Source organism: Schistocerca gregaria, chromosome 1 (genome assembly GCF_023897955.1).
Source record: "Schistocerca gregaria isolate iqSchGreg1 chromosome 1, iqSchGreg1.2, whole genome shotgun sequence".
NCBI classification, from domain to species: Eukaryota; Metazoa; Arthropoda; class Insecta; order Orthoptera; family Acrididae; genus Schistocerca; species Schistocerca gregaria.
Window position 1 is genome coordinate 204,559,725 of NC_064920.1, and position 25,337 is coordinate 204,585,061.

The 25,337-nt window shown below is 38.8% G+C and overlaps 1 protein-coding gene across 3 annotated transcripts in view; it reads right to left on the reverse strand.

The window, feature by feature from the left end:
* The window catches only part of LOC126336904 (DNA polymerase theta-like), a 303,016-nt gene that overhangs the window by 133,009 nt on the left and 144,670 nt on the right, over positions 1-25,337 (reverse strand). For all 3 annotated transcript variants that reach the window (XM_050001035.1, XM_050001043.1, XM_050001052.1), the window contains exon 14: positions 4,351-4,501. In XM_050001035.1, the coding sequence (XP_049856992.1) occupies positions 4,351-4,501 (151 nt within the window). The remainder of the gene's footprint in view (positions 1-4,350; positions 4,502-25,337) is intronic.

Below are 25,337 nucleotides of genomic sequence, written 5' to 3' on the forward strand. Positions count from 1 at the left end.
AGTTTTAGTTCAGAGGCACATGCTTCCATATGTTGCTCTACACAAAATTTTTTAGTTTCTAAATGTTTTGCGCTGTGGAAGCTTTTGACATATATGACAACTCCTCCTCTCATCATATTATCTCTACTTACATGTGCAGCTAATTTGTACCCATTGATGCTAACCTTTTGCATATCAGTGACAATGTGATGCTCAGACAGGCATAGTACACCTATTACATTCTCAGTTTCTATATCTTCTAAACAAAGCAGAAGCTCATCAATTTTATTTTTCAATCCCCCAATATTTTGATGAAATATACTAACATTTTTCATTTTACTTTTGTGAGTATCTTGAATTTTTTTAACATCTTTAGTACTTGCCTGGCTGAGTTTCCCACTGGTCACTGATCTTACACTAAAAAAGAGTTACCACCATGAGATGTAGTTCCTCCCCCCTTTAAATTTCCTGCTATCAGCCCAGCCAGTTTACCCTTCCCCTTCTTGTTGATGTGTAGGCCATGTCTGGTATAGTTCCACCTACAGAGTGAATCAACAGGAACCACACCAATGTGTGACCCTGCATCAGATCCAAGTAGCCGTTCCAACTCCAAATTAACTCTCCTGACAGAAGAGCTCAAATGAGGCCGGTCGTGGCGCTCCAGAACCGACACAAACCCAACACTGGTATGACTCAACGCCGATGCAATATTTGCCAGGTCACACACTATGCTGTACCCCAGATCTCTGTCAATACTGTTGCCCGGCCCACCCACAATAACCACGGTATCTTCCTTAGTAAAGCCTCTACATAGTGAACCTAAATCCTCTGTAACCTGCCCCAGTCCAGCACTAGGTTTGAAAAAACTTGTGACCTGGTATTCTGACCCTAATTCATCCTGCAGAAGTTGGCCTACACCCCTAGCATGCGAACTACCTAGCAACAAGACTTTCTTTCTCTTTGCACACTTCCCTACCTTCTTATTCAATTTGCTGCTGAAAGCTCGTTGAGCCCTGTCTACATCTACTTCTGTGAGAGGCTCATCAGTTTCTGACTGAGGCAACAGGTCCAACCTATTATGTACATTAATAACAAAGCTGTCAGAAGAATTTCTTGGCCTGTTCCTTATGCCTGTTGCCACTTCCCACCCCTGTTTACCCTTCTCCCCCCTTAACCTGCACAGTTCTCGCCTAGCCTCATCTAACTCAGCCTGAAGGGCAGCAAACATTGTAATTCTGAATGAGCAAGTCCTCCAGGTAGAACATCTACATTCAGTTTTACATGTCAGGCAATTTCTGTCAAATTAACAACAAAAGAATAACATAGCCGAAACTGATAAAATATTTCTTAAATATGTTTTACTGCATCACAACACATAAAACTGACACAGGTTTTGCGTCTAAAACATGATGTAGTGCTGACTGACTGCGGTCACTGCCACTGCTTCTAATGCAACTACCAACAATAGCAAATTACATTAAACACTGTTTTGATCAAACTTGTTTGAAATTACAGTTAAGATTTGAATGCTTTTACAAAAATGGTCATGAAAACTGGTTTTACAATATTTCTGAAACAGTTATTGTTTTGAAACATTACAATACTCATATCACAATTATGTAAAATGTGCATCTATGATGATCTCTTAATTATTTTTGTTAAATGCTTTACAAATAGAGTGTGATTTTAGTCGTAACATAACTCCTGTATGTTTGCAGTTGCCTCCAATGTAATCACTATCACTTTTCTATGTATGAATTCCATTAATCATAAATTGGGCTCTTGTTTACACCATTTTTGACTTAGTTTTAATTTAATCTTATAAATTAATTACAATTCATATGAAATGATCACAGTTAATCTTAAGTTGATCTATTCTCATTAATAAAGTAATCAAACAAAGTTACAATTCAAGCTCTTGCATTTACATAACTTCGCATAAACTTTGCTCGGTGGTATCATATTCCTTGATATGTTTGGAATTATAGTTTCCATTAAATGTTGCCCTATTCTGTTGCATTAGAAACCTCTATGGAGAACTTTGAAAGTTGAGGTCAGGAGGAATGTGATACTGCTACTCGTCTGACCAATCTTGTAAAACAAATTTACGATTGTGTTTACGTGTTAAAAACATCTGTGAATAATTAAACAGTGATGGTTGTGAAATAGGATTTGAGCAGCTGTGTTATGCAGATATAATGAACAAAGTTTTTTCAGTAGAGGAAGAGGTTGCTAAAAAGAGGCGATCAAGGAACCTGTTGTTGTGCTCGTGAAGGCACAAAAGGAAGTGCTGATCTGTTATTACAGTATGCCAGACTAAATTTGTTTGACTATAACTATGTTTTGACCAGTGCAAAACTATCACCAGGAAAGAGTGAATGAAAAACAGGAACAGGAAAAACTGGATGATTTTTTCCTGAAGAGAAACTAAAATAAAATACATTGTGTTTTCATTGTAAATTTTTAAACTAGTTGTCAGTTTCTGGTGAGTGAAAAGTATGTAACTCAGTAACATGTTTTGTAAACACAGTAAATAGTCCGGGGTACCTTCTATTCCAAAGGCTGTTGCACATTCATTCATACATATTCTTCCTCCTTTATGCTGGTTAGCAATTTGGAATTTCTTGTAAAGTTGCTGAATTTTGCAGTAAATAAAATCATTGACAGACACACAAATTTACAAACTCCAGGTAGAAATGAACATTTGACACAAATTAAAGCTGTCTGTCTGTCTGTACCTGAACCTAGATATCTATTGTAATATCTCAACCCCTATGTGCATGTCAGTGTAGCTACTGCGTAGACAGTATTGGTGAAAGGTGCTAAATGTTTGACTGTGAACCACTATCACCCTTCAGTTGCCACATGATTAATTTACAGTTCACTCTGGTCTTATCACTCTTAAAGAGAGGACAGATTATTAAGAGAGGCCAAGACAGCCCTATTGCAACACTGAATTAGAATTTACAAGAACACTTGAGGAGCGTTTTTTCAAAACTTGATAAATGCAAAAAAAGGAAACTTTTAAGGAAACACTTTTTAGATATTATAGTGAAATACTAATTACATAAATGAGACAATTAAACATAATCACACAAATGTGATAATTTAACATTTACACAACCTCTGTAGGTACAATTCCGATTGTGTGTTTGACTTTCTAAAATTTTCATTGTTAATTTCAGAATGGTATGACTGAGTTTCCAAGCTGTTTATAAAGTCGATGCATGCAATGATGAAAGTTAAAAGTTTTGTTAGTAAATTTGTCCCAATTCACTTTTTCCCATTTCTTGCTAATCTTTAACATTTATTACAAATAAATCCACTTTATTGTTCATTTTGAATAAAAATACAATAATATACTACAATATAATACCTTATAACAACAAAAGTAATCAATTATTGATAATAGACTGTAAATGGATAGATAAAAAATCTACTCACCAAGTGGTGGCAGGGAAGGACTGTACACACACACACACACACACACACACACACACACACACACACACAAAAGAATTTAACTTTAGCGAGCTTTCGGAGCCAGTAGTTCTTTCTTCTCGCAGAAGAGTTGAAGGGGGCCTGATATGAGGTTGGCAAAAGAAATACGTATGTACCCAGTATCTACATTTTTTCCTCTCTTGTTATTTTTTAATGTTACTGACATTCAATAAAGGCACCAAATCAAGGTAATTGAGTTGTGTGTGTGAGTTGATTTTGCGTGAGTTTGTGTATGTATGTATGTTTGTATATTGTTGACGAATGTCATTGGCCAAAAGCTTTAAGTGTGAAAATCTTTTTGTTGTGCCTATCAGCGACTCACCATCTCCGCTATATGGTGAGTAGCAACTTTCCTTCTCACAATATTGTTATAACTGAGTTTGTGGGAATATATGTTGTGTTCAGCACTGAATATGGTTTTATGACTTCAGCATATAAAAATATCTCTAATGTACATTAGTACAATTCCTTCTTTGAAGGCAAACAGGATCAAAGTTTACAGTTTTATTGTTATCTGTCTCTACATGGGAAAAAATATAAAAAAAATTTAAAAAAAATGTTGGGCAATCTGCTGAAGTGATGGTTATTTGGGGTACTTTTACACCGTAAGCAAGAGCACTTAAATAACAATATCACCACCACCATGTCCAAAGACAACAAAAATGTTTTCCTTTTAATTTAGTTTGTAGCTACTCTTATTTTGACTTTATAAACACTTACCGCAATGTTACAAGATACTGAATTCTACTGCTAATCAGCACATAGAATTGTGTAGTAAAGCGAAGCCTTTGATTTGTGTCCTATGTCTTTCAGACATTATACCAAAGAGTATGGTTAATATGCACTTATCAGAATTAGAACAGACAGTACCTGCATAAGTAGAGGCAGACTGCTGAAGGGACTGCAACATTCCTTTGCTACATTTAAATTTGTTGGCCACTTCTGTGAGAGGAACTTCATTAATAAGGTCCTGAAGAGCCAATGCTGTATAAAACCGACGGTGTATGGCCATTTTTCTCAGCTGCATTTTTCATAAATACATAATTTTGCATTAATGAAGACAGAAACAAGATGATCAATATACATAAGAAAAAATACTGTCTAAATATAAGGGGCAATCAAAAAGTTTCCATTTGAGGGCGTTCCTACAGTATATATGCAACATAGCGTGTCTCTGATGTGAGTATGTAAGTACCGACATGTAGGCAAGGGATTAGAGTTGCATTTGTGTTTTTCCAATGTGCATGTGGTAAGTGCAGAAATGTGAACTACGATGACATTATTACCAAATTCATCCAAACAGGACCAAGATGTTGCTATGTTTTCTCGGCTCCTGAAGAACAAATACCAACAGACATCCATCACAAAATGAAGAATGTGTAGGGGGCAGCATGTCTGCTGAAAACCACCACTGTGTAATGGTTCAAGAAAAATACAAAAGCTCCTACTCCTTCAAGACAATGCATGTTCTCATATCACAAATGTCATAATGCAGAAGTTACACCAATTGAAGTAGGAGACACTCAAGCACTTGCCCTGCAGTCCTGCTCTGTCCAAATCTGACTATCACACCTTCAGTCCCTTAAAAAAGGTCTCGAAGGATAGACGAATCATGCTGGATTAGGATGCACAACACACAGTTATGGGCTTCTTCACATAGTAGGACATGGTATTTTAGCAAATCGGTACCTTCAACCTGGTGCATTGGTTGTATGATTGCCTCCAATGCTCACGGCAATTTTGCATGATTGGCATAGCGATTCTGGACTGTATGGCATTTGAACAGAAACTTTATCACCGCCCCTTGTAGTTTGAATGTATAAAAAAATGTATACATATATGCCAAATTCAAGAAAAAAATCACTGTCATTTTAGCGTGAGAAACTTTTATTGATCAAGACACTCCTATAAAATACATTTTCTGAAACACTCATCATTCTTTGTAAATATATGAATAAATTTTCACAAGTATGGCAACAGGCAGCAAGGGTTTTTTGGAAAACTGCTGCTTTCAACAGGTCATTATTGGCAAATAATGAGCCATTCAAGTTTTCCTTCACCATGCTGAATATATGATAATGGTATGAGAGAAGTGTTCCTGGGTGGAGAAATTGAGAAAATGATCAACAAAGAGGCAGAAGGTGCTGGTGCTGGTGGGGAGGGGGGGGGGGGGGGGGGGTGTCAAAAGATTTGAGGCATTGCAACATCACATATAAGAATAATTTATTTACTTAGTTCACATGTCTAATGTTTTCACAGCAATGCACAATGACTTCAATGTCAGACAGAGCTTGCCATTAATGGCCACACCATCTGCATTCCTCAGAATAACCATTTTGAACATGCAATGGATTTTCTGCGTAAACCAGCAATTGAACTTGCGTTGACATGCAATAATGCTAAAGAAATATGTGTTGTATACAAAGTTAATTGAAACATTTGTTCACATTAAGCATGATGTAACCTAACATGTTAAGATACATGTCACTAATCTTTAAAGTTATCTGTATATCTACACGATGAACTAAGTAGCCACGATTAAAATTCATAGTCTTAAGGAAAATTAAATTGCTGAATTTTACTTGCACTGAAAAAGAAATATAAGAATTTTAAAGATCTCTGGGACACAACACCATGGAATAATCAAAGTTTGAATTTATTTATCACATATCTCAAAGGGAACTAAATAACAATTGAGAAAAGATGTCAAAAGAATGATGAAACTAAAACCTTCTGCATGAAGAACTAGAATGATTGATAATGCCGTGGTGTAAAGTAAGGTGTCAAAGTTGAGCGACTGTAGGAAGATATGAGACGACTTAAACAAAATATCCAGTTGCTATGATGAATGGCAGCTAGTCCTAAATGTGGAAAAATGTAAGTTAATGCAGATGAGTAAGAAGTCAAACCTGAAATATTCGAAAACAGTATTACTAGTATCCTGCTTGATAACGTAAAATCATTTAAATATCTGGGCATAATGTTGCAAAGCGACATGAGGTGGAACGAGCATGTGAGAACAATGGTAAGGAATACAAAGGCCAAATTCAGTTTACTGGGACAATTTTAGAGAAAGAGGAGTTCACCGGTAAAGAAGACCCCATATAGGGTGCTGATACAGCCTATTCTTGAGTACTATTTGAGTGTTTGGGATCTGTACCAGGTTGGATTGAAGGAAGTGACTGAAGCAATTCAGAAGCAGGCTGCTAGATTTGTTACCAACAGGATTGAATAATACGTAAGGGTTACAGAGATGCTTCGAGAAGTCAAGTTGGAATCCCTGGAGGGAAGGTGATGTTTTTTTCGAGAAACACTATTGAGAAAATTTAGTGAAATCACGTTTGAAGCTGACTGCCAAACGATTCTACTGTCGCCAACATACACTGCATGTAAGGACCATAAAGATAAAATGTGAGAAATTAGGGCTCATCCAGAGGCATATAGTCAGTCATTTTTCCCCCACTCTATTTGTGAGAGGAACAGGAATGGAAATGGCAAGCAGTTGTACAGGGTACCCTCCACCACATACTGTAAGGTGGCTTGTGGAGTATCTATGTAAACATAGATTGGGCAAATTGGAGATCATGGAGTACATGAGACATATGTGATAAAAGAAGCAGGTGAGCAACTCCGCTATGATCAATTCATATGTCATGGTCGTGTCTACTGAAAATTATACTAATGCAAATAAATGGTACTGGTGCTACATCACTTCAGGTAAATAGTACTTTGTTTCCTACAGCAATTTTTTGTACCTGGAGTCACATCACTGGAAAAACAAGACTGTAATATGCATGAATACTGTCAAATGTGGTCTTTGTGTGTTGAATTGCAATTTGTCAGACCAGAAAAGACAAATCAAGTGAACTTAGTGGCTTCATCTGAATCACTATGAGTGTACCACAGAAGAGTTGGCTGTCAAAATAAGAAACACAGGAAGAATAGTTTGAAAAAACTTGATCTCAACATAGGATGATGCAAGGATGAATTTTGCAAAGGTTGTGTAATGGAAAAGATGCATAGATTACCATTCAAATAATGAGTACACCATTCTATAAATATTAGTGAATTAAGCCTTAGGCTCTTTAAGTACAGTCATTTGGAAGTGCTCAATATTATTTATGTTTCAAATGTGATTTCAGTAACTTTCATATATGTATCAATTTGAAACACAAAAATTAGAAGTATTGTTCTCTTAAACAATTTTTACATAAAGCTTTAAAAGAAGCCTTTTGGGAATGGGTATGCATTGTACCATGTGTGTACTGACCTGTACCATCAGTCATCAGACCAACTGACCTATTCCTATAGTTCGAGCACTCAATGGTGGTGTTCTTATATCCCTGCTTAGCTCTGTACCCTTTGCTATACAGTGATTACAAGTAAATAGTGGGACAGTGCTTACTGTACTTCACAGCACGGAGGCAGTTCTACATAGTGTGGCTACTAACCAGTTTTTTTTTCATGACTGAACAACCTGGGAGATAGTACACCTTACACTTTGGACAACCAGAAACCAGCCATAGTTATGAGGACGTGCTGAAAAGTAATGCCTCTGAATTTTTTTATGTGAAAACTCTTAAAGTTCAAGACACAAAGAAATTAAAGACGATATTTGCCAGTGAGCATCAATTTATTTCAATGGGACAAGCTAAAAAATTGTACCAGAGCAGGATCCAAACCAAGTCACCTGCTTACTAAGCAGATGAACTTACCACTACTTCATCCAGATGCAGCAGTCACAGCAACTGCATAGGCTACCCTAGCACACCTCCTGTCAGGCTCAAATTATCAACTTATACCACACACTACTGATGTAGTGCCCATGCTCATTAGCCTCATTACTCACATCACCTCGCCAACCATTTTGATCCTGTGGCCACTATGAATAAAGACACAAAGCAATTAAAGATATTAGTTGTCAGTGGGCATTGATTTACATCAATGGGGAAAGCTGAAAGTTTGTGCTGGACCAGATTCTTTTGTTAGAGAGAGAGAGAGAGAGAGAGAGAGAGAGAGAGAGAGAGAGAGAGAGAGAGAATGTTTGGCATTTGTCCCTGCAGCAGTCATGTAAATGAAATTTTGCCAGAGCTACAGAGCTAGTATTGGTCATGGTGGTCTAGCCCAGAGTGGGCAGGACACTCAGTGTCAATGAATTTACAAAGGCGTGCTGAAATGTAATGCGTCTGAATTTTTTATGTGACAACTCTTAAAGCTTTTTAAATAAAGCAAACATTATAAATATTCTAAAGCTTTATTCTTCATGTCTACATATTTGCAGCCAATGGCTGAAAGAGGGCTCCGAATTATAGCATGTAACATGGTGGTGTCTATCCTTTTGGACATGTTTGAAAAAGCAGACACCATACTAATCTTTCAGCCCCTATTAATCAAGACAAACACATTAGCTGCCAGTGGACATCCATTTATATGAACGGGTCAAGTTGAAAGTTTGTGCTGGAGCAGATTCAAATCTGGATATGTTGCTTACTAGGCAGGTGTTCTGCCCACTACACCATCTGGACACAGTGTATGTTGGGACATATATGGAAGAACAGATGATGGCTAATGGTTCCTTTAGAGTAGATGCACACCAAGTTTAAACTCTTACGGGAATTGGCAAGATGCCACAGTCAATAATCTCCTGGAATTTTTTCAACAATGTGGGAGATAATAGTTTGTGAAGTGTACCATCTGCAGAAAGATAATAAACATTTAAGGATTACAACTAATTTAAGAGACCACTTTTAAAAAAATTAGAGAATCATGGATATAACTGAAGGGTGAGGGATCAACTAGTGACCTAGATCAAGCATAAGAGGTGGGGCGGGGGGGGGGGGGGGGGGGGGGGGGGGGAGAAGCTCTACAAATAATTATTTTAATAGAAGTTGGCTGTATGATGTCAGTTCAAAAGTAAAGAAAGAACAATTGAAATGTTGCTTACTAAATAAATAGCAGGATATGACCTAAATGTTCAATTAAGGGTAAAATACATTAAGAATAAATTTTCTCTGAGTAAGTAAGTGCATAAAGTAAGGAGAAAAAGTCATGATTTAATGTAGGGAATGTATTTTTTTGCTGTTCCGTTAAAGAATGTTCCAGAAAAATGCCTATGTAGTGCTCTGTAAAAAAGTTGAAAGGTAGTTGCCATAATTTGTTTTGGACTATATAAAAGTGGGAGCTGTGACCCCCCCCTCCCCCACCCCTCTCTCTCTTTCTTTCTTGTTTGTTTGTTTTCGATGGCTGTTTCATAAAATGTAAGTGTCGTTCTCATATCGGTAACTTTTGCAAAAATAATTACATTAATATTGTTATAAAAGCCACATTTGAATTAAGAACCTACTTTCCTCTTCCATTAATGCCACATCTCAACTTATTATGTAGGATTTTAGAATCTTTTTCAGGCCACAGCAAAGGACAGTTGCTGACAAATTGATTGGTGGCCACAGTCGAACGCTACTAGAGTTCAATCGGCATTTACTTTATCAAACTTTTATTTAAGCATCCCGGAGATTTAATCTATTGATCATTTCTATCAGTATCCGGGAAAGATAATTACGCAAACTGCGTAATTTTGAGATCAGTCAGTGGCCTCTAAACAATGCAGACGGTCAACGTTCTCATCGGTCTGATGTGAATCGAATGCTGGATGGCAGAAAGAAAATTTTTACTTGTTCACTATTTTACCATTTCAGAAACTTTGCCACCGGCAAAAGTGATTAAGAAGTTTTATACTATTATTTTCTTTTCTTTTAAACAGCAGAAATATTATACAACGTCATGTCATTTGTGTGCTTTTTGTAGACACTACCAACCTTGACAAATCACTGAATAATTGAGTTTCCGTCCACCCCAATAGCTGAGTGGTCAGTGTGACAGAATGCCATGAAAAGAGGCCTGGGTTTGATTCCTGGCAGAGTCGGAGATTTTCTCCACTCAGGGACTGGGTGTTGTGTTGTCATCATCATCATCATTTCATTCCCTTTCACACACAAGTCGTTGAAGTGGCAATAACTCAAAAGACTTGCACCAGGCGACTGGTCCACCCGACGGGAGGCCCTCGCCTCACGACATTTCAGCGGGCTAGACTTATTTTCTTATTCATTACTACAAGTAAGTAACACATTTGAATGTGAATGCCTCTGTAATGAGCTTTCTTAAAATATTTTTACAGTCGCGCACCTTTATAGTGGGCTGCACAAGGTTTACACTTGAGAGGTACATTTCAAGTTTCAATGATAACAGAGTAACAAGTGAGAAACAAATGCGAACCCCGTCACCGCCTGAACCAAAATTAATACAGCATTGCAAAATCAGCTGCTTGTAGCATTACTATTACTGTGTTGCTGTCTTCTGAGTAAATAAACAACATGGTTTGGTCTGTGATTTATACAGATGTACTTGCATTGCATTAACGAATCAAAACAGAATTAAAACTTCTGGTGCTTATGAAATGGCATCAATATAGTGCATGTCTTCTGCCAAAAATATCTTACTATAGCAAGTTGTAAATATAGGTCATATTAACCAAACTGGAATTTTTCAATGATAGTGGAAAGCTCTCAGGTATCGTGTAATTTAAGCTGTTGTTATGAACTTGCATCATGCCACAGCTGAAAAATAGGGCCACAACCTGATTTTTTATCAATAAATAAAAAAGATAGATGTTTCTCAATGCAACTTATGACAAATATGCAACCATTTATTCCTAATTTAAGCTGTTGTATCACAGCTCCAGTGAAGTTGACGAAATGCTATCTATCAGCATCTGTCAAGCATGAACTTCGAGCAGCCTGGGTATATTATAGGACTAGATCAGTATGATGGGTGAAGGTGCCAACAATGCTCTCTCTCCCTGCACCTTTCCTTACCCTTCATCACTATGCTCTTGATACCACACCATGCGCTTCCCTCAGTGAACGACGAAACTTCCACGAAAACTACAAGGCACACTTTATGTCAACTGCATTAAGATCATGAAAGCTGCCGACCTCAGTTATGTAGCTGCTGTAGCATTTTAATAGAGTAATGGCCCTATTATTTTGTATTCAGTGTCAGCTCAAGGAGAAATACCCCTACTCTCTTCAGTGCTCTTCCGCTATACCCTCTTACTCCTGTGTGCAGTTTATACCACATCTGCTGCACTTCATCAGAAATCATGCACACCTAAGATAGCAGCATTGCATGGCAGACTAGTAAACATTACCCCTCTTGCATGCCTATTTCTTGTGTGACCTTCTTCTTCTTCTTCTTCTTCTTCTTCACCACTTTCTCCTTCTCCTTCTCCTTCCTCTTTCTGCTTTACCCGTGTGTCTATGACACTGAAATTCAACTTAGCATCGACAACTAATATATTGACCCACATTTTATGAGAATTATTTTTTTATATGTAATAGTAATTTTTCACATAACAAGATGTTGACAAAATATTTCTTTGAAAGTATTATGAAAATTTTTCGGCATATTGGCAGTTAATTTTAACATTAAATTTTTTTCAGGCCATCAATCAAATCTTGCCAGAATACAATATTTGTGATAAGATGGGGTAGTGGTTACAGACAATGTTGCAGATATGAAAAGAACTGCCGAAATCTTAAGGATTCAACATTCACCCTGTTTTGCCCACTGCATCAACTTAACAGTACAAGAGACTATATCAAAGTGGAATCAATTTCCGAAATTTTATTTTAAAAAAGGCTATTCTGACTTTCTTTCATAACTCTACACTAGCCAGTGACAAACAAGATAAATAACCTCTGTACAAAAGCATATCATAATCTGTGAAAAACCTATAATGTTATCTCTGTGAACTACCTGTAAGAAGATCTTTGTAACTGTTTTGTTTATATAAGATATTTTCGATGTGTAAAGTGTACAAGTTGTGTGTGATGTTAAGTGTATGTGAGACTCTACACAAATGGACCATTAGAAAACTGTAAGTACAAATTGTTCTCAAACTTTAGCCACTAACCTCACAGAAACAATTGATACCCAACTAAAAATCGCATTTCTTATGTAATACAGTAAAAGTCAACAAAATGAAGCAGACTCACACACACTGACAACATCAAAAGAAATGGCTTAACACACATAAAAAAAAAAACACTTGAAAATGGGAATTATTTCTCGAAAAGCGTAGTGCGAATAGTAAAATAAAGAAAAAATCGTGACTGGTAGCAGAAGATTTATTTATTTATAAACAAACCTATTAGAAGTTATTTGCTTATCTACTATTTCTCCTCATAAATGTGTTATGCAAACATTGAGAAGGGCACAGACTTGCATGAATATGCATCTCGGCAGCTGTACTTACAAGTTAAAGATGTCATTGTGTTTTTACTGATCAGAGTCTACAGTACAAACAATCCTTTCGCTTAGTATTTTTATTCAGTTCAACAACTTATGAATTTAAATTTAAAGTGTGATTTTTTTATAATTTTTTAAATTACAAACTTGAGTTGGAAAATTTGGATTATATCCTACAGTGTCACCAAATCCTAGGTTCACTATTGTATAATACAGCCACTATCATAGATGAGATGGATGTGACTTGCAGGATAAGGAACCGTCATCATCTATGACTAGCCTCCTCCTCATAGGTCGTACATACAGATAAAGGTTTGGGGGAACATATAATGTATGAAATCTAATCTTCTTAGGTTCCACAGCTGCATTTACATTTATGATCTGTGAGCCACAATATCTAGTATAGCAGAAGACATCAGACAACAGCTGGCAAAGAGATCATTATTTAAAATCAGATTAACTATGAGAGATTTATCAAAACATAAGCTCACAAAAATTAACATTCTACAAATCAGGGCATACAGTAATGGGAGATCCGATCTAATGATGGGAAACACAGTGATAATCCTGTTTTTTTTTTTTTTCATTGTAATGTCAGCCTCAAGTCATGCAAGTGGTATCATTACTGGTTTTAATTTGTTACCTGTTCATCATCAGATGATCTGTTTAAAGAGAAATAAAAGGTGGATGGTAAAATTATAAGAAACCAAATAACAACTCAAATTACTTTCTATGGACAATTGCAAATACTTTTAAGGTAGCTTACCAAATACAATTCCACCGTCACTCACAATGTAAACACATCTGCACTCTGATAGTTGGAACTGTAGGCTGCAGTTGACCGTCCATGCTACTATATAAACACAAGTCGTCTTTACTAAAAACCTTGAAAAGTTGTTGAGGTATAATTACTTCAATTTTTTTCACAATTCTGTAATGAACTACAACACAGTCACTAAATTTTGGGTGTTACTGAATTAAAATCAGCTCCATTGCAGACATGTGTGAAGAAAGCAGGCAAGCACAGAGGTGCTGATATGTAGTTTCATAAGCAAACCTGTTTCTATACTGCAAGGCAGCCGGGCAAGCTGGCCAATTGTGATGACATTGCAGAAAGGCCATACAACTACAACTCAGCTGGTGGAATATTTCCACACGATGGTGAACTAGGGGTGCTGCTTTAAACATTCCTGGAAAGAATGTATTTGTACAAGAAGTGTGCTACCAATCGCTAAAAATACTATCTGATTCTAGCAAAGTTATGCACAGTATGGCAGCACCTTCCGCAACATCAGATCCAGGCTAGTCTCTATCACGCTCTGAGCCAGCCAGCAGTTGATGCCAGTGTGGACAGCTAACTATACCAGACCAGTTCACGGTCCAAAGTCCATATCCATGCAGTTAGAATGACAACAGATGAGCCACCCCCAGCCTCCATGGTAGCACTGAACTTTTCCCATGGAGGGCAATGGTTTGCAGACAGGACAACACTGCTGTCATCCTTCTGCATCAGGGTAAATTTCTAATTTGGTAGTAGTGGATACTTACAAGAATTCAGCAGACACATACATTGCTACAGTGCTAACTCTGGCACATGGTTTTCAGTGTGGTAAACAGTGTCAGCAAAGTGGGACAAAGACATTAACAGCCATCCCCCCGCTGGGACCTTCAGATTCCATTGGCACTGCTGGTGGACTACTTGCCTGCAGAAGACTTATCCAGGGGCACGGCAGCACTTCAAGCTGCAAATCAAGACAAAATAAAAATATGTTGTATCTTGCAGTGGAGTTTTCCTAGTCCTCATGGCAACATTACTGCCTTTACAACCTGACACTCTACCATCTCTACACCATAGTGGTCCCACTCACCCTGTTTTCAGCTTGTGCCACCACCACTGACATCCACTTAGGACAGCTACACAACCACAGCACAGTTTGATCAAAGAGTGAGTGAGCGGACTATTGATTATTGTGATTGTTTTTCCTGTTTTATGTGTAAACGGCATGGAGTTTAAGTGATTGATGCACAGGGATTTGAGGGTTACATTTGTGTAGACAGGGGAACTGACTGATCTTTCACAGTTCCATGGTAATACAAAGGAGCATCATTTATGACCTATTAGATGTAGTTAGTGGAACTTCACAGTGCATTCTGCTTCCTGTACAGAGTCAGTACCAGTAATTTACGTTAACAGTCATCATTACGGGCATATGGCTAATCTGTGCACAGAGTCACCACAGATGATGATACAACACAACATGTAAGTGTGTGTTGTGTCATACGGCGCGTTGTGAATGTATTTTGCATTCCTTAAGAGAGTATTAGAGATTAAGGTTCACCACTGGCAATTTCTCAAATGCAGGGTGTCACTAGTTGGGGACAGTTAAAGCATTGTTTAATGAAATGTCACAATTGAAAACAGATAATGCAGACTTACATAATAGGTTTTCAGTTAGGGAGAAAGAACTGGAATTAGCCAAGCAACTAACTCCTTTATTAGATCCAAAAACAGTCATTTGGAGCATCCCCCTCTCTGTAAAGTCAACTCACAATGTAATGGCTTTTCTGGATGACATGCAGTTATCAGCTAGTACTGGGGATGACTGTCATGGGATCAATTATTGCAGGTGACAAGCTTACGGTTAGTAGGGGAAGCCAAAACTTAAGTCCGATTTACAGAGATACTATGAGGCACTGACATCTGATAAACTGAGTAAAGCCCTGCTACACAGCACAAGAAGGAACATAGTGCAATGTCTGTCAAAGAAGCATAATGAGCATGTAGCAATTTTGTGGATAGAATACGGAAAGTGAATGTGCTGTCATATGAATTAGGAGAAAATATCAAGGCCAATAAAGTCGTACTCAGTTATGTGACACAGAGTGCATTGGATGCATTTTTAATGGGCTGTCCAATATGCCAAGAAGAGTGACAATGAGTACCCAGAAGAATTCATGTAGTCCATTCAGATTAGTCACAGAATTTGAAGAAATTGATGAAGTAACAAAATTGGGGATAAGAGAGGAGTATTCTTCATTTACTTGAGTTGTTATACGTATGGGGAAATGGGACATTGCAACCTCAGCATAGTAGATGTGGAGTGGTGGACACCATCAATATGACTGTAGAAACGGTAATGCGAAACAGGGGACCAGTGAGCAGGTGTTAAATGCAAAAGCGAATGCAAACTCCACCACATGGAGTTCCCAATAAATTTTGATGCAACCAATACAGAAGAAGAGACAGAATGTAGTGTAGTGGGAACAGTGAAGAGTAAAAAGGGCAAGTTTTTACTGGACACAGGAGCGCGTGTCGATGGCAAGAATGAACCTCATGGTTCAGAGGTGGTTAAACCCTCCACACAATAATTTACGTGGAGTTGGAGAAACTGATGTGGAGTCTTTGGGTCCAGCAATGATGGATTTTAAGGTGGAGATGCACCATTTTAAGCAATGATTAGTAATTGTGTTCCGACTAAATAATGGATACTGCATGATCTTAGGACTAGACTTTCTGATAATGCAGCATGCCAAAACTGATCTTGCGTGATGTATAGTTGAGGGATGACATTCCAGGCAGGAGAGAGAGTCGCCAGTGAAGTAGGGATGCAAGGTGTGTATCTATCTCAAGTGGTGAACTGTTTGAACTGCAGTCAACACCACTAAGGATTAATTCGCATGTTACTGCGCTGCGATGTACCGGGAAGTTGGTCTGTGTAAATGTGGGACCGGAGTGGATTGTTAGCGCATTGTGCTTGGTAGAACCACTGGCAAAAAATGATGTATTTCACATATGACATAGCTTTGTGAGGAGAAGCATAGTACACATACAGGAGGAACTGAGCAGGAAAAAAGTGCCTGTGAATTTAGATGACTTTGGCACAGGCGGAATATAGGCCACCAAAGGAATGTTGTTAACTAATTCAGAAGTCCTGAATGATGTGGGTAGTGACTCAATCAGTGTGCACCCAGGATAGTGTGTAAACTACCAATAAAACTGAACTGCATAGGAAGTTGGAGACTCTTTGAGACAGAAACAGGTTGGAGATGGTGAAATTATTGCTTGAATTTGAGGATTTGTTTTTTCTTGGAGGTTCTTTATAAGCAACACCTATAGCACAGCATCACACCCCTAAAGACATATAGTTATCAGCATATTGTAGATCTTATCACATACTGCAATATTTGCAATCAGTATTAGCAACTATTGGATGGGGTAACAGAAAACAGCATTCGTCCACGAAGTGCAGCAGTGGCAGTCACACCAAAAGCCACCCTGTGGGACCAAAAGATATACAGTAGATTATGTTGTGACTAAAGACATCTTAACAGCATAACTGTGATCGATGCATATCCAGCCCCAAATATCATTGAAACTAATGACAATTTGTGGCAGTGCAAGTACTTCTCTCTCTCTTAGATATGAGGAGTGGGTGCCAATCCAATTATGTAACTATTTTCACAAAACATATAGTAAGCATACACAACATTTGTTAGATGTTTTTAGAAGATTATGAGCAGTGAAATTAACATTAAGCATGGAAAAATGTCACTTTGCAATGGAAGAAGTTATTTACTGATGGCTCATTGTTAGCAATGAAGAGGTCAAGGTGGATATGAGTTTGATAAAGGCAGTGGGGGAATTTTCAGTTTCTGATAATAATGAGGAGTTTAAATCTTTCTTAGGATTAGGGAATTGATACAGAAAATTCATAGCAAGGTTTGCGGATACAGCAGGACCATTTACATGAAAAGGGGGTAAAGTTGAAATGGAAAAAGAAATGCCTAGATGTGTTCAAAGAATTGAAAAGTGTGCTGATATTGAGTCCAGTAATAATTTTTCTGGACTATGAGAAAGAGTTTATCTTGTCAACTGATGCTTCTAATCAAGTTACAGGAGCACCTTGCAGTGTATGCCTCTGGGCAGTTGAACAGAGCAGAGAACAACTACTCCATAACAGAAAGAAAATGCTTTGTATGCTACATGGTGCCATATATTTTTGATGTTTATATGGGAAGAAATTTATAGTGGTGCCTGACCATGCAGCTCATACATGGTTTTTGGGGCTTAAGGACACTTCCAGTAGTCTGACCAGCTGGGCATTGAGGTCGAATGAGATAAAGTATGAAGTCATGCACAAGGCTGGAAAGAAACATACAATTGTGGATAGTTTAAGCCAAAAAGTAGAAGAGATACAGACATTGGGTCATGACCTTGCACAACGGAAAGCAGCATGAGAGACTGATGTGGAGGTTGTAGTTCCTGCGAATCTAAAAGAGGAAGCACTGTGAGAAGTGCATGACCACATATTGTCATGAGATGGGCTAGTAGAACAATGAATAGGTGAGTAGCAGAACACTATTGATAGCAATCTAGGAAAGAAGATGTGGATCATAATGTACGGGGTTGTGTAAAATGTGTGCAATGGGCAGAAGTGAGTTGTAAGTTAATACCTTTGTAAAATTTACCAGTAGCAATATGATATTTTAAAATGATTGGGATGGATGCCCCCAGGCCATTAAGCAGGACTCCAGTTGGGAATCATTTTGTGTTAGCTATTACTGATCAGTTCTCTTTATACATGGAGATGATTGCAATACTTAACTAACAAGCAAGAACAGTGGCTCAAGCATTGGTCAGTAGCTGAGTGCTCAAATTTGGAGTGCCAGAAACTATAATTACAGGTCCAGGGCCAATCTTTATGTTGGCTTTGTTAAAGCAGCTGTGTGGTTTGCTAAGAATTAGAAACTTAAGGTCAAGAGCACTGCACCTTCACATTAATAGTAAGATCATCATGCAGTCAGTAGAGATTTGATCATTATATGAATGTACATCATAATCATTGGGACATACATTTATCCTGTGTTGTTGTTGTCGTTGTTGTCTTCAGTCCAAAGACAGGTTTGATGCACTTCTTCATGCAACTCTATCCTGTGCAAGTCTCTTCATCTCAGAGTAACTACTACACCCTCCATCCCTCAGAATCTGCTCACTGTATTCATCTATTGGTCTCCCTATACAACTGTTACCCCTCCCCCACTCTTCCCTCCAGTACTAAATTAATGATTCCTTGATGCCTCAAAATCTGTCCTACCAACTGATCCCTTCTTTTAGTCAGATTGTACCACAACATTCTCTTCTCCCCAATTCTATTCAGTACCTCCTCAAAACTTTCTTTTCTCTTATTGTCTAAACTCTTTATTGTCCATGTTCCACTTCCACATGGGGCTACACTCCATACAAATACTTCCAAAAAGGACTTCCTAATACTTAAATCTATACTCAATGTTAACAACTTTCTCTTCTTCAGAAATGCCTTTCTTGCCATTTCCAGTCTACATTTTATACCCTCTCTACTTTGACCATCATCAGTTATTTTGCTTCCCAAACAGCAAAACTGATTTTATACTTTAAATGTCTTATTTAACGATCAAGTCCTTTCAGCATCACCTGATTTAATTCCACTACATTCCATGACCCTCATTTTGCTTTTGTTGATGTTCATCTTACATCCCACTTTCAAGATACTGTCCAGTTCATTCAACTGCTCTTCCAAATCCTTTGCTGTCTCTGTCATAATTACAATGTCTTCGGCAAACATCAAGATTTTTATTTCTTCTCCCTGGACTTTAATTCCTACTCCAAATTTTTTTCTTTCCTTAGGACTGGTTTTCCATCAGAGCCCTTGATATTCGTACAGTGGTTCTCTTGCTTCCAAAGGTCTTTCTAATTTTCCCATAGGCAGTATCTATCTTACTCCTAGTGATATATGCTTTCTGCATTCTCACATTTGTCCTCTAGTCATTCCTGCTTAGCCATTTTACACTTCCTGTCAAAGTCATTTTTTAGATGTTTGTGTTCCCATTCGATTGGTTCATTTATTGCACTTTTATACTATCTCCTTTCCTCAATTACACTCAATGTCTCTTGTGTTACTCAAGGATTTCTACTAGCCCTTATCTTTTTACCCATTTGATCCTCTGTTGCGTTCACTATTTCGTCTCTCGAAACTAACCATTCTTCTTCCTTTGTATTCCTTTGCCCTGTTCTCATCAATTGTTCCCTAATGCTCTCCGAAAATCTCTACAACTTCTGGTTCTTTCAGTGTATCCAGGTCCCATTTCCTTAAATTCCTACCTTTTTGCAGTTTCTTCAGTTTTAATTTGCAATTCATAACCAATATATTGTGGACAGAGTACACATCTTCTCCTGGAAATGTCTTACAATTTAAAATCTGGTTCCTAAATGTCTGTATAACCATCAATCTGAAACCTTCTGGTGTCTCCAGGACTCTTACATGTATACAACCTTCTCTCATGATTCTTAAACCAAGTGTAAGCTATGATTAAATTATACTCTGTACAAAATTCTACCAGACAGCTTCCTCTTTCATTTTTTCCCCCAGTGAATATTCACCTATTACCTTTCCCTCTCTTCCTTTTCCTACTATAAAATTCCAGTCCCCCATGACTATTAAATTTTCATTCCTCTCAGCTATCTGAACATCTTCTTTTATCTCATCATACATTTCCTCAATCTCCTCCTCTTCTGAGGAGGCAGTTGCCATATGAATTTGTACTGTTGTGGTGGGAGTGGGCTTTGTGTGTATCTTGGCTACAATAATGCATTCACTATGCTGTTCATAGTAGCTTATCTGCATTCTTATTTTTTACTCAGTATTAAATCTTCTCCTACATTACCCTATTTGACTTTGTATTTATAACACTCTATTCACCTGACCACAAGTCTTGTTCCTCCTGCCACCGAATTTCACTAATTCCCACTATAACTTTAACCTATCCATTTACCTTTTTAAATTTTCTAACCTACCTGACCAATTATGGGATTTGACATTCCATGCTCCGATCCATAGAAAACCAGTTTTGTTTCTCCTGATAACTACGTCCTCCTGAGTAGTCCCCACCCAGAGATCCAAATGAGGAACTATTTCACCTTTGGAATATTTTACCTAAGAGAATACCACCAATTTACAGTTGTAGTTTCCCCTTGCTTTCCGCCATTTGCAGTACCAGCACAACAAGACCATTTTAGTTGATATTGCAAGGCCAGATTAGTTAATCATCCAGGCTGTTGCTTCTGCAACTACCAAAAAGGCGGTTGCCGTTTTTCAGGAACCACATATTTGTCTGGCTCTCAAAAGATAACCCTCCATTGTGGTTGCACCTACAATACGGCTATATGTATTGATGAAGCACACAAGCCAAAAGCACATATAATTCAAAAGGCCATTCTGAGACAGGATTATCATCATATGAGGTAGTTTACGGGAGGCTCATGCAATCACCAAGAGTTGGCAAGGATGAGGAGTCCATCATGGATTTTGCTAAAACAGTAAGAAAAATTCAGAAGTGCGTTCCGGGAGGAAACTCCAGAGCCCTTGCTTGCCAAGACCACTGGGAAATTGTGTGGGCAGATTACCACAGTATACAGTCAGTCAACTGGTAATGTTAGATCAAATCAGTCAATGGGTAATCTTCTCAAAACCGTGCATTCCAAAAGGTAAGACCAAGAAGTCCATAACTCGTTATCAGGGGCCATATCAGGTAGTTGAAACAACTTTGTCGTTAAACATCAAGCTTTAGTTACTGGCTCTTGCAACTATTGTTCATGTTGGGCATCTGAAGCCATTTCAAGGGGATCCAAATGCAGTTACAGAAGTGTTGTCAACTGTTGAGGGTAAAGCTGTGGGTAGTTGGAAGAAGAGGAAGTGCAGAAACCTAGCATGACCTGTACTTAAGACCAAGGAAGTAAAAGAGAGTAGTTTATATTTGAATGTTGATGTTATATGTCATGATATAAACTGGTTGGGGGGGGGGGGGGGGATTTGCAAATACCAAGAAGGAGTTGTGTGAGATAGACAAAAGTTAGTAAGTGCGTTTCTACAGCTGAAAGATGATGTCTACTCAAATTTTGCACCAGTCACATATTAGTGGTGCCACTAAGAGGATGCAAATCAGGTTTGTTTTAACTACATACTCTAATGGTTGCGAGCATTAGCTACCTTTGAGATGGGACATGGTGAGTTGACACTAGTCAAGAATGCCTTTAAGGCAACAAAGACACCATTATCAACACCTCACTGAGTTTGAACGAGGTCATGTAATAGGGCTATGAGAAGGTGAATGTTTGTTACTGCAGAAAGACTTGGCAGGAATGTAGCCAATGTACATGACTGTTGGCAATGGCAGTCACGAGAACATACAGTCGCAAGAATACTGTGCTGACAGCCATATGATACTACCGAGAGGGAAGACCGTTGTGTTCAGTGTGCGGTTCTGGTGCATTGCACTGCATCTATAACAGCAGTTTGAGCAGCAGTTGGCACCACAGTGACACAAATCAAGAACAGCCCTGAGCCAGACAGCCCAGACCATGCATTCAAATGGCTCAAATGGGCACTGTGGGCCTCAACATCTGAGGTCATCAGTCCCCTAGAACTCAGAACTACTCAAACCTAACTAACCTAGGGACATCACACACATCCATGCCTGAGGCAGGATTCGAACCTGCGACCATAGCTGTCTCGCGGCTCCAGACTGTAGACCCTAGAACCGCACAGCCACCATGCATTCCACTGGCCTTTGAACACTACCATTTGCATCTTCAGTGGTATCAAGGAAGAGCATGGAGGGCAGGGTGGAGGTCTATTGTGTTTTCTAATGAAAGCTACTTCTGCCTTGGTGACATTGAGGGTCTTATGTTGGTTAGAAAGAGATCAGTTGAGGGCCTGAAACCAACCTGTCTGCATGTGAGACACAGTGAATCTAACCTGAAGTTGTCTGAAGTGCGATTTCATATAACAGGAGGAGCACTTTCCTGGACACTCCGTGCACCATGACTGCAAATGTATATACTGACCTGGTGATTTGACCTGTTATGCTGCTATTCATGAACAGCAGTCCAAGGAGGTTTTTCAAAAGGATAAAGCCCACTTACCACTGTTGTAACCCAACACGCACTACAGAGTGTCAACATGTTGCCCTGACCTGCTAGATCACCAGATTTGTCTCCAATTGAGCACATATGGGGACATCATCAGATGACAACTCCAGTGCCATCCACAGACAGCATTAACCATCCCTGTATTGACCAGCCAAGTGCAACATGCATGGAATTCCACCACACAAACTGAGGTCTGGCACCTGAACAACACAATGCATGGTATCAGCACTTCATATTTGCAACAGCTTATCTCATACTTACTTTAACTGTGATCTTCCAGTGTTAATCACTTAAATGTATTATCTAGAATATGTATTCCCAAAATTTCAATATTCTACATTAATGTGAATTGCACCTCTTAACCAGGAATAGAATGGAGGCACTGCAGATACTACCATTGGAGACCAAGGTACTTTTTGTGAGGTAAGAGGATGTAGTACTCACAAGCCATCATTGGGTACTGAAGCAGATCCTGAAAGCTTGGAAAATGTGAAATGGGTGAGACATCTGGAAAATGTATTTACAGAGAGAGATGGAAGGAAAATATGTGCTGAAGAAATTAATTAGTGAGCAAAACGTTTGGAACTGCATGGGGGTGGAATAATTATAATGGGATGGACTGGAACGTAACAGGGCAGATCCTCAACTGCAGATGTACTGGCTGCAAAATCCACCAGCAGTCCTTCCAGTGAGATATCTGGTATACCTGAATGGAATGTTGAGTCCTAACCTAATCCTATCCTTAAACTGGCTAATAGGCATGTAAGAGGGGCGTGTTTCAGTAGAGCACATGCTTTTACATATAGAGCAATACTGGGAGGCTCACCACCACGCAAAGAAGACCATAAGCATCACAGCCACAGGCACCATGTTAGTATTGACACTGATTTTGGCAGCCTTCATCTACCTTGGGCAGAGGGCCATTTATCAATGTTATCTTCCAGTGCATGGGATACTGTTAGACTGGTGAACTATTCATATAAGAGAAGGTATGAGTGTTGCAAGAAGTAATAAGTGAGTTATATTGTAGAATATAATTAATTGTGATTCGCAAGACAAGGAATCTTGAGTATTGTTGAAATGAGCATTGTTTTTTATAGTACAAGATGCCGTAAGGGTTCAATGAGGGGACGTAAATAGTTGTTTAATGTTTAGGAAGAGTTGCTGATTAAAAGGTAGCACAAATGAGACTGTTGGTTTTATGTAGTTGCATAAGGATGGATGGATGAGCTGAGAGCTAAGAATTGTACAGAGAATGTGCTCCATCTTCTGAGTTTTTGTTGCTTTATGTGAGAGGGAAGTTGTAAATAATCTATGCCGTAACTGTGTAGGTAAAGTCTTCTGTTGCAGACTGGTTATGGGTACAGAGCCGGGGTCTGGATCTTCCCAAAGAAGGAAAGTATGTAATGCTGCCACAAAATTTTGGGTGTTCCTGGATTGAAAGTAGCTTCATTGTGGCTCTAAGCAGGTAGAGAGGGGCTGTAATTTTAAAAGCAAGCCTGTATCTACACTGCAGGGTGACCGGGCCAAGCCGTGCAAATGTGGTGAGAGTGCAGAAAGTCTGTGCAACTACAAGCTGGTCTACAAACTATTTCCACATCACATCGACACAGCGGTGTTGATTTGAAAGTGCCTGCAAGTAATGTACTGGCATAAAAAGTGTGCTATTAACCACTGTAAGTACCCTTGGATTCCTGCACAGTTAAGTACAGCCTGGCAGTACCTTCCACGACAATTGGTCCAAGCAAGTCTCTATCACGCCATGGGATAGGCAGCAGCTGACTCAATTCAGGGCAGCCAGTTGCACCAGACAACCTCACGTTTCTAAGTTAGCACTCGTGAGCTTAGAACGACACAAAGGATCAGCCACCTCAGCCTCCACAGTAGCACCAAACTTCTGCCTCGGAGGGCAACAGATTACAGCCATGGCAATACTGCTGCCAACCTTTTGTATCACACGAGCTTCTAACTCATTAACAGCCGACGCCTATAAGAATTCAGTAGCCGAATGTGTCGCTAGTACTGTTCGCTCAGGACCACATACTGCTAACACAGGCACACGCACTGCGCAGTGGGGCAAGCAGTGTAAGCAAAGCAGGAAGCAGATGTCAAACAGTCGTCCCATCGCTACGACCTTCTGACGTCAACAGCACCACTGATGGATCACAAATCTGCAGGGGGCATGCTCAGGGGCGCCACAGCAGTCCTATGTAGTAACTAAAGATAAAATAAAATACATTCTACAATGCAGCTTTCTTAGCCATCCCTGACCAGCATCGCCGTCTCCACAGACCATCACTCCACAATCTCTACACCATAGTGGCCCACTCATCTCGGTACAGTATAGAACATTCAGATTGATATATGCTATATATTTTTATAAGAAATATATAAATATTTATCTAATATATAAAGATGCAACACTGTTACCGTGAATCTTGAAAAGATTTTGACTGATTTACTGGAAATTTTTGCACGAAACTCTAATGAACGTCCAGACAGACATAGGCTACTTATTTTTTAAGAGGTGTGAGTGTGAGTGTGAGTGTGTGTGTGTGTGTGTGTGTGTGTGTGTGTGTGTAGTGAA